The sequence below is a fragment of the Neolamprologus brichardi genome, chromosome 5 (assembly GCF_056152115.1).
Source record: "Neolamprologus brichardi isolate AB-2024 chromosome 5, ASM5615211v1, whole genome shotgun sequence".
Taxonomy (NCBI): Eukaryota; Metazoa; Chordata; class Actinopteri; order Cichliformes; family Cichlidae; genus Neolamprologus; species Neolamprologus brichardi.
In genome coordinates, this window is record NC_142108.1 from 16,192,991 (window position 1) to 16,205,101 (window position 12,111).

The 12,111-nt window shown below is 39.0% G+C and overlaps 2 protein-coding genes across 4 annotated transcripts; one reads left to right on the plus strand and one right to left on the minus strand.

The window, feature by feature from the left end:
* Nucleotides 1-504: 504 nt before the first annotated feature.
* zgc:112334 (rab GDP dissociation inhibitor beta) lies at nt 505-5,261 on the minus strand. 3 transcript variants are annotated; one of them, XM_006783372.3, is made up of 13 exons: nt 4,779-5,260; nt 4,126-4,227; nt 3,921-3,960; nt 3,443-3,550; nt 3,255-3,351; nt 3,018-3,152; nt 2,736-2,934; nt 2,520-2,651; nt 1,764-1,863; nt 1,502-1,673; nt 1,257-1,401; nt 1,114-1,168; nt 505-1,019 (listed from the first exon to the last, which is right to left on the minus strand). In XM_006783372.3, exons 4-13 carry the CDS (start codon nt 3,527-3,529, stop codon nt 876-878), a joined length of 1,266 nt encoding a protein of 421 aa, XP_006783435.1. In that variant the 5' UTR covers nt 3,530-3,550; nt 3,921-3,960; nt 4,126-4,227; nt 4,779-5,260; the 3' UTR covers nt 505-875. The 3 variants fall into 3 exon arrangements, with proteins under 3 accessions (XP_006783435.1, XP_006783434.1, XP_087696899.1); XM_006783371.3 differs by lacking the exon at nt 3,921-3,960 and having other exon boundaries at nt 4,779-5,261; XM_087840773.1 differs by lacking the exons at nt 3,921-3,960; nt 4,779-5,260 and having other exon boundaries at nt 4,126-4,237.
* tmem43 (transmembrane protein 43) lies at nt 5,063-12,062 on the plus strand. Its single transcript, XM_006783373.3, has 12 exons — nt 5,063-5,256; nt 7,013-7,147; nt 7,251-7,385; nt 8,870-8,964; nt 9,047-9,096; nt 9,175-9,244; nt 9,325-9,395; nt 9,489-9,616; nt 9,722-9,796; nt 10,884-10,985; nt 11,074-11,191; nt 11,274-12,062. The coding sequence occupies exons 1-12, from the start codon at nt 5,239-5,241 to the stop codon at nt 11,474-11,476; spliced, it is 1,200 nt and encodes a 399-aa protein (XP_006783436.1). The 5' UTR covers nt 5,063-5,238; the 3' UTR covers nt 11,477-12,062.
* The last annotated feature ends 49 nt before the right edge of the window (nt 12,063-12,111 follow it).

Consider the following 12,111-nt stretch of genomic DNA (forward strand, 5'->3'; position numbering starts at 1 on the left):
AAGAGAGTCCAGTAATCCTTTACACATCAGTGTGATTCATCGCTAATCATCTGTCTCGGTGAAGATGCCCAGCGTCAGGCTGAACACTTTAAACCCTCATCGCTCACAAGCTGCATGTTGCAGCTCATAAACACTCTCACTGATCAGCACTTTAAAAAAAATCTATCTAATTAACTTTAACTTTTGTAGGGCCTACCCTGTTGCTTGTCACGTGTTCCATAATGTTGTGCTGTGGACATTTATGTGCTCTTTGTGCAGAGGAGTTTTTTTCTCCTGTTCTCATGCTGTCCTCCCAGGAGCCCAGCATGAGTAGAGGTCTCTTTTTTCCCTCTTGTACTTTCCTATTGTAGTGTATATTTCAGTGTTTTTCTGTAATGCTACTGATCTCTGACTTGTATCCCCATGTGATGTCTGTGTTGTGTGTGTGTGTAAATTATTCAGCCATACATAAGTGAATTTGAAGAGCAAACAAACATTGAATGTGAAGGTAGACACTACATTCAATACTTTCACAACATTTTATGTTTTTTAGTCAATATAACTTGATAAGTAATATAAAATAAAATAAAAAGTTTCACTCTGGTGTAAACAACCGATGTAAAAACTATCCAGCAGAAAAGTCATAGTGATGTATTACCTTCTCTCATAACAAAGTAGCAACATCATTATTTAGCAGATTTTCACACGAGAGAGAAATTACAGCAAACAAATTAAGAGGCAAAAGAGACATCAGGCAGTTACGTAGCACACTCTCAGTTCAGTCTACACCCTACATCACACCCTCTGCTTTACAGCTGTGGCATATAATCATCCATGAATGATGATTATACACCACATACATTTACGGCCTCCCAGCTGCTAACATCAAGCTGTCCTCAGTCGTCATCAGAGTTATGAGACTGGTGCCTGGATCCTGCAAAGCTGAGCTCTGTCCCTGTGAGCCGCTGGTACATGTCTTTGATGTCCTCACACTCAGTCTCAAAGTGGTTTGTTGCATCATATGAGCGGGACACAAATATCTAAAAGGACAGAAGAGATTAAAAAAAAAATTAAGGCCACCATCCTATTTACAGTCGTATTATTGTTTTAGTTTTGGGGAAACCCCATCAATACCTGACTCTTTTTTCCATCTTCATTTGGAACTAGCAGATTGCTGACAGACACAAATCTGAATTCAACAAGAAGGAATTGCACTGAATTAAATCACACCACAAAAACACAAACTGTAAGATTTAAGTCTTCAGAGTGTCACTAACTTGTGCACGATGGGTTCGAGGAGCTCGAGTCCTGGCTGCACTTCTTTCTCTGGGTTGGTGGTTTCTGCAGTTGTGCTGACTGTGGCGATGTACATCCCATCTGAGGCCACGTTGTGCGCAAAGGACACTACAGATATATAAATGTCTGCATGGAGGAGGAAGTAGTAGAGGAGCAAATCCAGGAATAGCAGGTCAGAGGGTTCAACTTTGTACATGTTAGATATTGTGGTAGTATAACTTAGTACCTGACTTCCTGTTAAGCTGAGTTTGAGGGATGATGATCTGACAGGAGCTGACATCATGAGTGTGTTTAACTGGATGATTTAGAAAACAGATCGCCCTAACGACACGCCCCACCTTCCTCACTCGATTGGGAACGTAGCTGGGATCACAGATTAACTGTTTGCAGTGGAACAGCTGTTAGAAGGAGAGAAAAAAAGACCACATCAGTGGGAGTACAAATACCTCCTGGACAGTGACTGCAGGGCTTAATTTTGTCTACTCCACCTTCCCCTCAGATTTCACAGCTTTCACTTTGCCACTATCCATCACAATTTCATCCACTGCCCTGTTCAGCAGGAACGTTCCTCCATACTCTGCATTCAGTCTGAAACACAAAGAGGACTGGATCTTATAAGTGCAAGCATGAATGTCTGAACGTTTCCTTTAAACAGCTTTTATTATGCTTTTCTTTATGTGTGCTAGAAAGTGCTATAATGGCACATGCTCACATTAAAAATGAGAGAAGTTTAAAAGAAAGAAATCAGCATCTCTGAACATTTGGTTTTATAAAGTTTTTCCCCACTTGTGGCTCTGAATGTTGTCATTAAGACTGGATTTCCCTAATGTGATCATTTCAGGTACGCAGCTCTAGCTTTGAGAAGATAAGCCCCACCCACCTGCTGCTCAAACCTTTTGTTTGCAAGGAGCAACCAATCAGAAAAAAGTTTTCTTAAAGGGACGTGGAAGGAAGCATTTGCTAAAGGATGAACTGAGGGGCTTGGTATATGATAAATAAGATTTATTTTGAATTGTGAATCATGCTGACTGACTGACTGACTGATAATATGGAGTTGGAAATTTAAAAAAGGGGCCACTTTTAACTTTCAGTGGAAGAACATCCACTAATGCTTGCTGGGGGCTGATGATGATATACTTGCACTGAATCCTAGAGTGCAAATATCTAGGATTTTTGCACTCGAATTAAAATAGTCAAATTAAACTGTTGATGAACATAAATCAAAGAACTAGTGAGAACCTGACCTGGCAAAACCCTGTGGTATCTCCCCGAGACCATACAGTGGGTAGAGGTACGGACTGGTGTTTCGACAGGACAGCGAATCGGAGTACAGCCTGATCCGACTGATGGTTTCCACACAGGGCCGGTCCAGGTAACTGCGAGGACGGCAGGTGGACAGGTTTAAATCATGCCTACTAATCTGTTTTCAGTGTTGTTTCACTTAAGTTCCTATAACTGACCTCTCACTGTTGTGCAAGGCTATGGCGTGACCTATAAACTCTATGACATCAAGTCCCAGGTCGTAGCGATGGAACAATTCCCTTGTGGTCGTTTTGTGAGGATCCACATCATGGTGGGTGCGAGGGTTTCTTATGTCAAAGTTCAGAGCAAAGAGCAGCAGCTTCTTGAACCTCCTCTTGTCGAACATGCCCATCAGATCTGAAAATATGTATATTTCAGCGTTATAAAGCTATGGCCGTCTGGAAACTTGTCTTAAAAAGTGGAATGACTTGATCTGGCACCTGAAGCATCTGCGTCTTTTTCACTGGCGGGGACTTTGTGCACTTTTCCTCCTTTGTATACGTAGCTGCCTTCTACGACTTTAAAGTCCAGATACCGAGTAACCTCGGTGTGCAACAAGATTTTTACCATCTGACCTGCACAAACCACAGCACCCAAAAATTAAAGCATGCTCATTTATATCAAAACAATCAGCAAGACATTGCACAAACACCTGCCAATAAACAGTAAACTTTCACCGGTGGAAAGAAAAAATTTGGGGATGAGGTCAACGTTCCACTCTTTCCCTCTGCCCATCGATTTTGGAGGACCAGGAGTATTAAACTTCTTGTACAGCTGCAAATAAAGGAAACACCTTATTATCAGCAGTCTTCAAATGAAGGTACGTGCATGCATGCTCATGAGTTTTGTATTTGTTTACATGCACCTCCTCAAGGAGAGAAATGGATGCACTCTCTCCTCCATAATAAGGATTCTTATCAATGTGGAGAACCTTTTTCCCACTTAAAGTCATTAAACCAGAGAGGATGCATTCCTGAAAGAGATGAGGAAGAAAACAGAGGGGCAAATGTGTCCGAATCAGCAGCTGGTAGTTTAAGATATACAGATCAGTACTAGACTAATGAGGTAATTGCCATAAATCCCCCTTAGCAGCCAGCAAGAGCTTAACAAGTCTGCACGTGGATCATTAGTAAAAGTGACAAAAACATGGCAGAAAGACCACTCACTTACAGACTTTAATCACTTATTGAATCAAGAGCAAAAAGAGGAAATGAAAGAAGTCATGATTGCAAGTGCTCAGTAAAAGGACTGTGCCTCTGCTTGAGAACTGTTTTGGTAAGGTCGTAGTTATTGTGAGGCATCGTTTTTTTTAGCACTTTGCAGAAAATATATATCTTGCTCACAGCGGGGTTTCTGGTTTTGGTCAGCTCAGAACATTTCCACCTAAGACCACATGACAAAAGATGGCCTGCTCAGTTCACGGGGTTCAAGCTTTGTACTGACAATAAAGTAGGCATAAAATCCTGTTAGCCAACAGAATCATATATATAGAGAGATTCAAGAGAGATTATTTCATTTTAGATTTTACAGCAAATATAAATTTCGTACCTTCAGTCCAGTTCCAAGCACGATAATATCATATTCCTGCTCCATCCTCACTGAGTACCAGTGCTTTGTTTCTGCAGCCTGTCACAGTCTATGAGTGTGGGTCTGTGTGTAGTAAGACAGAAACAGGTGTGATGATGATAGGTGACACCAATTGCTTGGTGTTCCCCTTTGCAATAATCCTCTTAAGACCCATCTATGCGGTGTGTGTGTGTGTGTGTGATAGAGAGAGATTGGCTCTATGAGCTTCTCAGTCACTGCAGATTGAGGTATTATTATACATATAATATATCCCACTGTTGTAATGATACTAAGTCACATTTTCAAATTACTGTGTCTGTTTTTCTGTTTTTTGTTTGTTTATTTTGTTAAAAATTATATTATTGAAGGAAAAAGAGTATGCTGCTTTCTTGTAATATGATTACAATCTGTAAAACAACCAAGCAACAAACAAACAGCTATATTAATGATACGCTGTTGTGGTTATAATTTGAAAAGAAACTAAATGTCAGGTGGTGGAGAAAAAGTACAAATGTGCATATTCTTGAGGTACCTCTGTTTATCACCACTAGGTGTCATAATATGAATAACATCCGTCCATGAAGTTTCATGTTCTGTATAAAACTAAAATATAATAAATATTTTTCAATATTTACCTTTATGATGTATGTGGGTTTCAGTGAGCCTGCTTGTTTTTCTTTCCAGTAACAGTATAGTACATTCTATATATGTTTACAGTATACTATTTCCTCTGAACTGTTAAAACAAATTAAATATCAATAAATATCTAATACATTTCTAGTATTTCTTTTTCTTTCTCACGTCTCTATTGATAACAGTCACCAAAAAAACTTCATTTCCCATGAAGCCTCGAGAAAAAAGATTTCCGGGTTGGTGCCGGAACTGTTTTTTTTTTTTCCTTAAAGCAATCGCTTAATATCAATTGGGCAACCGGCGAGTTGGGCGGGAGCCACAATTCTCACATAGTCCGCCTCTCTGGGCGAGTTTCGGGATACTCCAGAGTAAAAGTGAAAGCGTACTGGCCGTTGGCGTGTCAGTTTGTGGTTGCTAGCATCTTCGTGTTCCTTGAAAGTTGGCGGTCGAGAAAGTAGAGAAATGTCTACAGCACAAACAGTAGGTGGCTCGAATAATGGTCTTTGGTTCTACTGTATAAATGTAAACTCCTTCCGGATTTATGTGTGCAGTTAACATAACTTTGCTGCAGCGTTAGACCCTCAACTGCCGCCTTTTTTCAGTCAGTTTAATCTGACTAATCATTTCTAATGCTTTAATTTGGTACGTACAATGGCAACAGCGGTGAGTCGCCGTTTAGTCTTAACTTTTTCGCCCAGACATGAAAATTAGATTAGGAAGTGTAAAAGGGGCGTGTCACTTGCACGCCTAAGTCATGATGGGACATGGGACCACAGGCTGCATGTAGGGACACATACAATTACTGCCAGAAGTTTACATCCACTCATCGTGGGCATGAACGTCATAATTTTGGGCTTTTAATGATTTCTTTGAACTGTTCTTTTATTTTTTTTCCCCAGGGTGGAGTGATTGTACAACAATAACCTTTGGTGACTTTAAAAACAAGAACTAGGTGCACAAGCTTGAAAATAATTTAGATTTTCTACAGGCTCAAGTATAAATATACACTCACTGTATTTTAGTAAGTGATGCTGAAGGATCTTCAGTGTCTGTTAAATTGATAAACCAAGGCCTATTAATTTTACACTGGTTATCAAGATCAACTACAAATGCTAGTTTCTCAGCATAAAAAAGGACAGCGATCCAATGATTGACCAGAAGAAAGGGGAGCTCGATAATGATCTAAGAAGAATTGCAGATTTACACAAGTTAAGAAGGCCTCTTGAACTCATTTCTAAACAACAGATTTTGCTGCAAGCAGTACTGGTTCAAAGTAGATGGAATAGTAAAGGAGGAGAGCTACCTTTACCTCAAATCAACAGTTAGATGGTTTAAACTTGGACACAGTTACATGATCTTAAGCAGACACCAAAGACTGTTTGGAATGGATAAAGCAGGCTAACATTAATCTTATCAAATAGCCTCCTCAAAGCCCCAACTTCAACCCTATTGAAAATTTGCGGACTATGCTTAAAACCGTGGCCATGCCAGGAAACTGACTGTTTCAAATGAATTCTACCAATTTTGTCAAAACGCATGGTCAAATACCCAGCCAGAATTATAACACAAACTTATTGAGTAATCAAAAGTGTCTGTTTGAGGTGCAACACACCAAGAGACATTTAACCATTGGTGGGGGTTTATGTATATATTTGACCTCGTGTGGATTAGAGAAAATCCCAAATAAATTCCAGCTTTGTTCACCCAATCCTTGTTTTTTAAAGTCAGTAAAGATGTATGTTGTACAATGATTACATCCTGAAAACAGAACAGTTCAAATACATAGCAAAAAGCTCAAAATTACATTCATGTCCATGATGAGTGGATATAAACTTCTCACCAGAACTGCAGTTGGCTGGTACTGGATTAGTTGTAATAAATCAGAGGAATGTGTGTCTTCGCTTTCTAAGATTCATGTATTTAAACCATCATTAGTTTTCAGATAAACACCTGGTGTATTATTTTATATATATATATATATATATATATATATATATATATATATATATATATATATATATATATATATATATATATATATATATATATATATATATATATAATATAATAAAAAGACAGTTTATTGTTAAGTTACTAGTTATGTCTTGTTATGGTCATGTCATTACTAAAAGATTGAATATAGAAAATAACTACACACTAATGAGAAACCAAAACTTGGTTCTGTCACCCAATTGTTGATGTCGTGTTTATTCTGGTTGTTCTTATGTTTGTCCAGTTTCCAGACCAACACAAGCGAGTGTCTGCAAAGTCCAACCCTGGATTTCTGGAGCGTTTAAGTGAAACTACAGGAGGAACAGTTGTTGGTGTGGGACTGTTTTTCCTCTCGATTTATGTTCTCTTCACCAATGAGGTAGGAAACATTTCCTTCTAAGTAGCTCAGATCATCATGGTCACGATGATTTAACAGTAGACTAAAGACAGCACTTTGTATCTGTGATGGTTTCTTTGTGCAGGGACGGACTCTGCAAACAGCAAAGTCCCTGGATGAAGGTCTCTCCCAGGTTGTATCACTGGGGCCGTATATCAGCTTCGACACACAAAACAACGGCCGTTTAGTTCACCTGTCTGCGAAGCTGCATACTGCAGAGGTGAGCTCGCCTGTATTTTGAACATTGGTCTGCCGTAGCGTGTATGTGTCGGTGTCCCTTATTTGCATAATTTTTATTACGTTTTAGCTTTTTTTTTTAATTGAGTTCAGTTTCTGTTAGTTTACAGAGCAGTTCAAAGGTTCTATATTAGTTTCAGTCTTTTAATTATTAAGATATGGAGGATATTTGTCTGGAGCCTTTAACCTGACTGTCACAGATTTGCATGACAAAATTCCAGGTGGAGATGCACTTCAAAACTTGTGCCTTCTGTATAGTTTTAGAGTCCCCTACCCCTAAAATTATGGTTTCTGCAGGCCTCCGAAACTGTGCTCAGATATCGAACATCCAGATATTTTAAGAACTTCCATCATTCTGCATTTGCTTGAGCTACACACTTATCACTTCCTGATAAGAAGTGTTTTTTTTAATCTTTTCATTTAATGAATTAAAATCAGTGCAGGGATTACACAAACACAACTCTTTGTTGACTCACGGTAATGTCATCCAGAGTCTAGCTCAACATGTGTATTCATGCCCCATCAGGCACTCTGTGATAACAGAATTTTACCAAACTGACAAGTAGACTTAAAATAAAGGACAACTCTGGAAGATGTTTTATTTTTTATTTTAGTTGGCTTTAGTTTTTTTCCAAGTCTAGTTTTCATTGTCATTTCAGTTAACTATTTGTTCCCTACAGCTCATCTTAAATATTTGTTTAAATATGTGATAGAAACCTAATAACCTTTGTATGTACATTTGGTAAAAGAACATCCATCCATTGATCCATTACAGAGAACTGAGCAATGTTGGGGGAATCGGGTCGGGACATACTCCTTTCAGTTTAGGTGAGGAATCAGCTCAGGCGGACGACCGCTCGCTTGCTCTGAACTCTGTGACCGATTACGTATGTTTTTCTCGCATGGATGGAATTGGACATCACACAGACTTTGTTCCATGGGGCTGGCAGGTTAAAGAGTTTCTGCTCTGGCTGTTTGCCTTCTCACGTGCATCTCTGTCGGGTGATGTCTAAAAAGTTCAGGGCTGCCTTAGTTAGTTTGTTTAGATAAACAGGCGGTGGTGCCTGTTATCTGGCTGTGTTTACCCTCATATCTTTGCAGAGGAGGACAAAAGAAGGTAATGTTGAGAGAGACTCAGACAGTGAGAAATAGTGTTGTATTTATCTATGTTAAATTAATACACAACCTCAGGAGTTGTACAACATGTAAATATCTTTGCTAGTATTTGATTCCATTTTTTGTGGACATAAATGTGCCACCAGTTGGCTTCCTTGTTTTGATTCTAATGTTTTATTTTTTAATCTGTATACTGAAGCTTCATATAGTTTCACTTGAATTCTTTCGTTTGTGTTTATAGTAATGCATTATTGTACTAATTACATTGTCAGACTTTGACATTGTCATGTTTAATAATCCAGCATTAAGAATTTTGTAAATTGATGTGTAAATTTTGATGTGTCTCTGCAGCCCCTGTATGACCCCAACTACAAAGTGGTGGTGCATGCAGTGAAGCTGAAGCGGCAGGTGGAGATGTATCAGTGGGTGGAGTACCATGAGAGCAGGTAAGGCTGTTGTCAGCACTCAGGGTGGGACTGGGTGTGGACATGTTGGCTAGAATGCAGCTGACTGTACGTTTTAATTCAGGGATTACCAGGAGAATGGTGAAACCAAAACAGAAACTACATACACCTACAGTGAGTTTCTTTTTTGCAGTCTGTAATCTTTGGTAACAGCACAGCCTGTGTATAGAGGTTATAACTCCTTTTTTGTAGACACTGAGTGGAAGTCAGAGTTGGTGAACAGTCGTAATTTTGATAAGGAGATTGGTCACCAGAACCCGAGGTACTAAAGCATATTTAATATGGTCATCTTGTGTTTGTGTGTGCATCCAGTCCATGCTCACTTCAGTCTTTGTGTTTCAGTGCCATGGCTGTTGAGAGTGTGATGGTGGTGTCTCCTGAAGTCCGAACTGGGCCATTCATTCTGTCTAAAGGTTTGTGTCTAAGCAAACACACAGCCACTACACATATGCTGTGTTTCATGTGTTTGGATTTTAGTACTCGGTTAATTTCCTGGTTATCATCAGGCCTGGTGGAGCAGATAAATAACTTCCAGACACTGAGTTTGAGGGATTTTCCTGTCTTTAACTTGGACCCCTTTCTCTCTATTCATGATGACTACTTCTATCACACTCCAAATCCACGCAGGCCAGAGGTGAGCATCTAGTCGTGAGCGCCTCGCAAATAATCTCAGTGTTGCGTTTCGTTATGTGATATGCGTTCCACACTTGTTGACTTTGAATTTGTTTGAATTCATGAGGTGGGTGACGTGCGGGTGAGGTTCTCCTTCGCTGGACTGAGCAGTGAGAACTCACGCCACGGCCCTGCTCAGACGGTACAAGCTACAAATGACCCATCAACACATTCTCTGCCTACATTTCCACTGGGTTTTGACTGTAGTCTGTTTATAGGAGACTGATGTACCTTCAGGATCTGAAAAGTGAATTCAGTGCCTTAAACCTGCATTCTTTCTGATAGTCACCAGGGGGAGACTCCTGGTTAAAAACAAAGTCTGATTGTGTAGATGTTTATGGAAAAGTGACCCTACTTTTCATTTCACTGTTACCCAGTAAACATTTTCCTTATACGTTTATGGTCTCAGTTGCTAGCATCAAATCTTCAGTAGAACATAATAGTCATGAGCATGCAATATTCTCAGTAAACTCTAACCCTTATTACTGAGGTTGACCTCACTACAGCTATGTCCATCTTTTATGTACTGTCTGTGGTCACAACCTACATGATGTTCTTATGTTGCTATTTATAACATTCAATAATAAAATATTTTCTCATTAACTTTCATAAAAATCAATTTAAGTAGTGTTTTAAATGATTATTAATACAAATAGAATTTGGATAGTCAAATATATGATCAAGTATTTCAAACATTTACTGTTTATGAGTAGTTATTAGAATATTTTGTTGGAGGTATGGAAACTTAATATTGTTTTTAAGTTTTATCCATAACAGAATGGCATGGGATATTTTCAAATTTACCCGTGTACTAGTATAAAACTGCACATTAAATAAAAAATTGTATACTGTAAACATATATAGAATGTACTATACTGTTAAATGAGTAAATTTACACAGTACCAAATAATCATGGTAAAACTTTTTCACAGCTGTTTTTTTTGAAAGTTTAGTAGATCAACATGAGGACAGTTCTGGTCTCCTTTGGCATGCTGCTTACATTTATGGGATTATTAAAAAAAAGTTGTTTTGTTCAGGAAAAAGATGTATGTTCTTCAGCCAAATGTGCCGTTTATTATATTCCAACCAAAAGCCCAAAACAAACAAATGTTCAGTTTACCATGAAATATGAGCAGGAACAAATACTGTCAAAAGAGTTGCTCATTTATGTATTTATATTAGATTAAAACTAAGTCTCTAACTCTGCTTCACATGCTGCTGTTTTTCAGGTCAGTATTGTTGCCATGCAAAGAGGGGAGCAGCTGCTGCCATTTAAAACCAGATCAGGAGACACTCTGGAGATCCTTTATCTGGAGGAGCTCTCTGCAGAGGTCAGCGTGGGCTTCATTTCCATTTGTTGGTTTAAATTCTCTTTCTGTGTGTCTATCTGGGTAAAGCGTATTTCTGTGTTATCTGTAGGAGGTGTTTGCGAGGGAGCACCAGTATAACAGCATGAAGACTTGGGGACTCCGGGCTGCAGGCTGGGCCCTCATGTTCCTTGGTATCCAGCTGAGCATGCAAATCATCTACACGCTGGGTAAATTAACTCTGCTGCTGTACAGTTGTGTTTCCTTCCTTGCTTCTATTATTTATACTTCCTGTCTGTTGTGTTCCTGCAGTGGACTGGGTTCCTGTCCTTAGAGAGCTCGTGTCCATTGGACTGAAGATCTTTGCCTTGTGCATCTCCTGCTCGCTGTCTCTTATCGTTATTGGGTTCGGCTGGCTTTATTACCGACCGTTGGTGGCAGTAGCTCTAGGAGCGCTGGCTGTTCTTCCGATATTTCTCGCCCGCTCAGGACTTCCCGCCAAGAAGAACGCATGACTGTTGAACTCGTGATTATAGATTTTCTGATGGTGAGCTGCAGATGTTTTGGGTTGCCATTTTTTCCCCCCAGTTTGTTACAGCCTGCACAAAGGGTTGTTGTTGATTTAAACAAACATTGAGTGTATGGGTTTGTTTTGTGGTTAAATAAATTTAATCCAGCATGCATCAGTTTTACTGGCAATATATAAATTTTTACTTCACCAAAGTTGTTCGTTCCATTATGTTTGTTGGTTTTTTTTAGCTTGAATGTTTTTCACCCAGTTAAAAATAAATGCAGCTGAATCCAACAGTCCTGGACAAAACTCAGTGCTCAACACTCTTCAGAACTTTGCATTATTAAGGTTGGATTTAACACACTGATAAGTGAGACTGCAGTAGTTTTAGCTATGTGCATCCAAAGAATTGTTTAACTGTATATTTGTTACATACCTCTGTTTTCACTGTTTAGAAAGCTCAGTAGGTTTAATAATGACAATTATTTGTAATCAAAAATTCAGTTCTTACATGTAAAACTGAAAAGACACCAAAGAAGTGGGGTTCTCAATTGTGTTTGGTTTAAATGTTGAGTAAAAGTTTGAAATTACTTTTGGCTCATGTTTTCATTCAGGAAAAAGATCACCTTCAACTATAGA

Bases quoted from the DNA above. Each gene is read 5' to 3' on its own strand.
- zgc:112334 (XM_006783371.3), bottom strand. From the start codon at position 4,170: ATGGAGCAGGAATATGATATTATCGTGCTTGGAACTGGACTGAAG. The intron at 2,935-3,017 runs GTGCCAGATCAA...ACATATTTTCAG, and splicing joins AAAAGACGCAGATGCTTCAG to ATCTGATGGGCATGTTCGAC. The intron at 1,402-1,501 runs GTACTAAGTTAT...TCCTCCATGCAG, and splicing joins TCAGCTTAACAGGAAGTCAG to ACATTTATATATCTGTAGTG.
- tmem43 (XM_006783373.3), top strand. The intron at 7,148-7,250 runs GTAGGAAACATT...TTCTTTGTGCAG, and splicing joins ATGTTCTCTTCACCAATGAG to GGACGGACTCTGCAAACAGC. The intron at 9,797-10,883 runs GTACAAGCTACA...GCTGTTTTTCAG, and splicing joins GCCACGGCCCTGCTCAGACG to GTCAGTATTGTTGCCATGCA.